The sequence below is a fragment of the Cyprinodon variegatus genome, unplaced genomic scaffold (assembly GCF_000732505.1).
Source record: "Cyprinodon variegatus isolate N-32 unplaced genomic scaffold, C_variegatus-1.0 Scaffold2166, whole genome shotgun sequence".
Lineage (NCBI taxonomy): Eukaryota > Metazoa > Chordata > Actinopteri > Cyprinodontiformes > Cyprinodontidae > Cyprinodon > Cyprinodon variegatus.
The window spans coordinates 1-2,623 of NW_015152619.1; the positions used below are offsets into that span (position 1 = coordinate 1).

General features: G+C 43.0%; 1 protein-coding gene across 1 annotated transcript in view; it reads right to left on the bottom strand.

The window, feature by feature from the left end:
• Positions 1–1,926: 1,926 nt before the first annotated feature.
• The window catches only part of rogdi (rogdi homolog), a 25,781-nt gene continuing 25,084 nt past the window's right edge, over positions 1,927–2,623 (bottom strand). Inside the window, exon 9 of the mRNA XM_015405347.1 lies at positions 1,927–2,499. Coding sequence (XP_015260833.1) covers positions 2,458–2,499 — 42 coding nt within the window. The 3' untranslated portion in view covers positions 1,927–2,457. The remainder of the gene's footprint in view (positions 2,500–2,623) is intronic.

Consider the following 2,623-nt stretch of genomic DNA (forward strand, 5'->3'; position numbering starts at 1 on the left):
GAAAGTGACCTGAGATGACATGATGTGAATTGGAGCTATAGAAATAAACTGAATAGAATTGAGGCCACCCGTCTAAGAACGATCCTTTCCTTTTTGCAGTAACATTCCTCTGAGTCTTGATTCTTTTCAGACTCTAGCAAAACGTAGAACATGCTTACTAGTGGATTAGTTCACTGGCTGGACCTACAGTCGGCGTTGGATCATCTATAATCTTTTTTTTTATATATTGAACTTTATTGATCTCAAATTTCTATGCATTTAACCCTTAGGGAGCAGTGGGCTGCCATTGTGCGGCGCTCAGGGAGCCAGTGTGGAGGATGTGGGGATCCAACCGGGGGTACTTGCAACCTTCTCAGAGCACAGGTGTACTGCTCTACCCACTAGGCCAACAGTGGTTCTACCAATCCCTTTCCTTCATTTACAACATTTATCTGTTAAAGAAAATCCAATGAAGTTTTAGGATGAAAAATGAGGAAAGTTTAGAGGACGGGGTCCCAAAGTCCCAGGAGGAGGTTGCAAAACATCAAGCGGATTATTTACAGGATACATTAATCAAATATTAAACAATGGCATTTTAAAATGCACAATAAAATAAAATATATTTCTTCATAAATATTTGGTGCAATACCTCTAATCATCTGTTATTTTGGAAACTCCTGGTTTAGAGAAGAAGACATGAAAGCAGAGATGAGGACGGATCCAAAGCTGCGACTTCATTCACTCTTTTATTGCACAGAGAAATCATTTCCACATTTTACAGACAGCTTTTCACAACACAAAGCTTTCAAGCTATTTGTTCACAATTAGATAAATTATCCACAGATTAAGAATCGGGTGACACACGGAGTTACCTACGGGTTAAACAGCAGGAATGTGTTTAAAGCCTCTTTTTCCTGCTCCAGTTTCCTGCTGCTGTCGCTGCAGAAGCAGAAACAACCTCCTGCTTCTCCTCTGAGCCTTTCTGGACTCTGTCTGCTCAACCAAATGAGAGGAAACATCTGGTCACAGCAGAAGCCTTTACCTGAAAGAGCTCAGCAGGGCTTGGAGGAGGTTTCAAAGCTGCAGCGTCAGCAGAGTAGACGCCGGGTCCAACCCCGCCGGGGGTGGGGGGGACGCGGCCTTCTGGGTCCACACACACAATAAACTGCTTCACGTTAATAAATAACAACAGATGGCTTCATGCGTCTTAGCTTATGGTTTGGGATCAAAGAGGTATGAAGCAGCTGGAAATGGAGCTCCACCCATCAGAGGTGTGGGTCTGGTTTAAAACCAGCAGGCCTCCCAGTGATTGGTGGATTCATACTGGTACTGGCAGCAGCAGTGGTGACAATGAGAGGCTAAGTTAATGTTTTAAAGCTAAATAAATGCTGAATTCTTGATTTTTTTTAGTATCTTATGCTGCGTCTCCATCGCAAACCGGAGGGATTTAGACGCATCAACTAATAATTATTTCTTTCTCCCCGTTTCAGGCCTTTAAACACAAAACAAACACCTTTTTCATGGGTTCAGTCGTAACAAACAATTAGAAGTGCTAAGAGATATAGTTTATACCTGCAGCTTGTTCGGCAGCCATATTGGACAGGGAACCCAGAATTTCTCCCAGCTGGAAATCCTGCCTGGAGGGGGCGCTGTTGTTGTTTTTTCTGACTGTTATCTCATCTTCTGCTACATGATCAGTTAGCTTCTGTTCCTGAAATGCCTGCAGATTTCTGCTCCAGTGTCCAGCTGCATTTAGAGCGAACAGTTTCCTACGTCTGTCCTCATTTTTAGCTGTCAGTGGAACACGGCGGCTCTTAAAGGATTATTTCACAGTTTCTGTCTCTTAGATGCCACATCATCACCAAACCCCGCTTTGTTCATTAAATTGATTCTAGTTATATAAGTATTTTTTTCTTAAACAAATCAAATCTGGAAACTAAAGGCGTCGGAGCCCTACTGGTTCACTCCCCTTGCAGGTTACTGATGACATCACAGAATCTCTGTTTAAAAACAGGAAGTAGTCCTTTAAAGGAGCAGCGTTCACTGACCGGAGAAGACGAAGCAGCAGATTTCTCTGTGCTTCTGAAGGTTTCACCTTCCAGACATGAACTGACTCTTCATAGGAGCAGACTGAGCGTTGCAGGAAGGGCGGTGATACCCCCCCCTGCTGTGATGATGCTTAGTGTTAACCTGGGACAACTTCCAGGAACAAGCTGCTTTTTAAATAACATTCACATTCAATCGTTCCAGTTGATTAGTGATGCCAGATACCGGTAGAGGCGTGTCAGCCTGCGGGCCTGACACAAATACATACGTTGAATATTGATGTCCAGTGGCGTACGCTGATCGTGCAACACCTCAGGCTGATTGAATGTGTGATAAATACATATAAAAATAAAAAATAAAAGCTTTGCAGCATTTCCCTTACACTCGATTGGTTAGTTTGGTTAAGATCCGGTTTTTGCAGGACGGACTGGATCAGAACGGCCTGTAGTTCCAGAAACTGGAGAAGACGGAGATCTGCAGGAAGGAGAGGAAACTAGCTTCAACTGTCAAGTAAAAACAGCAACATTTACCAAAACTCTTCAAAAGATCAAAAAGCAGTAAAGGAAAAAAACGGAATGAATGTAAAACCAAAATGCTG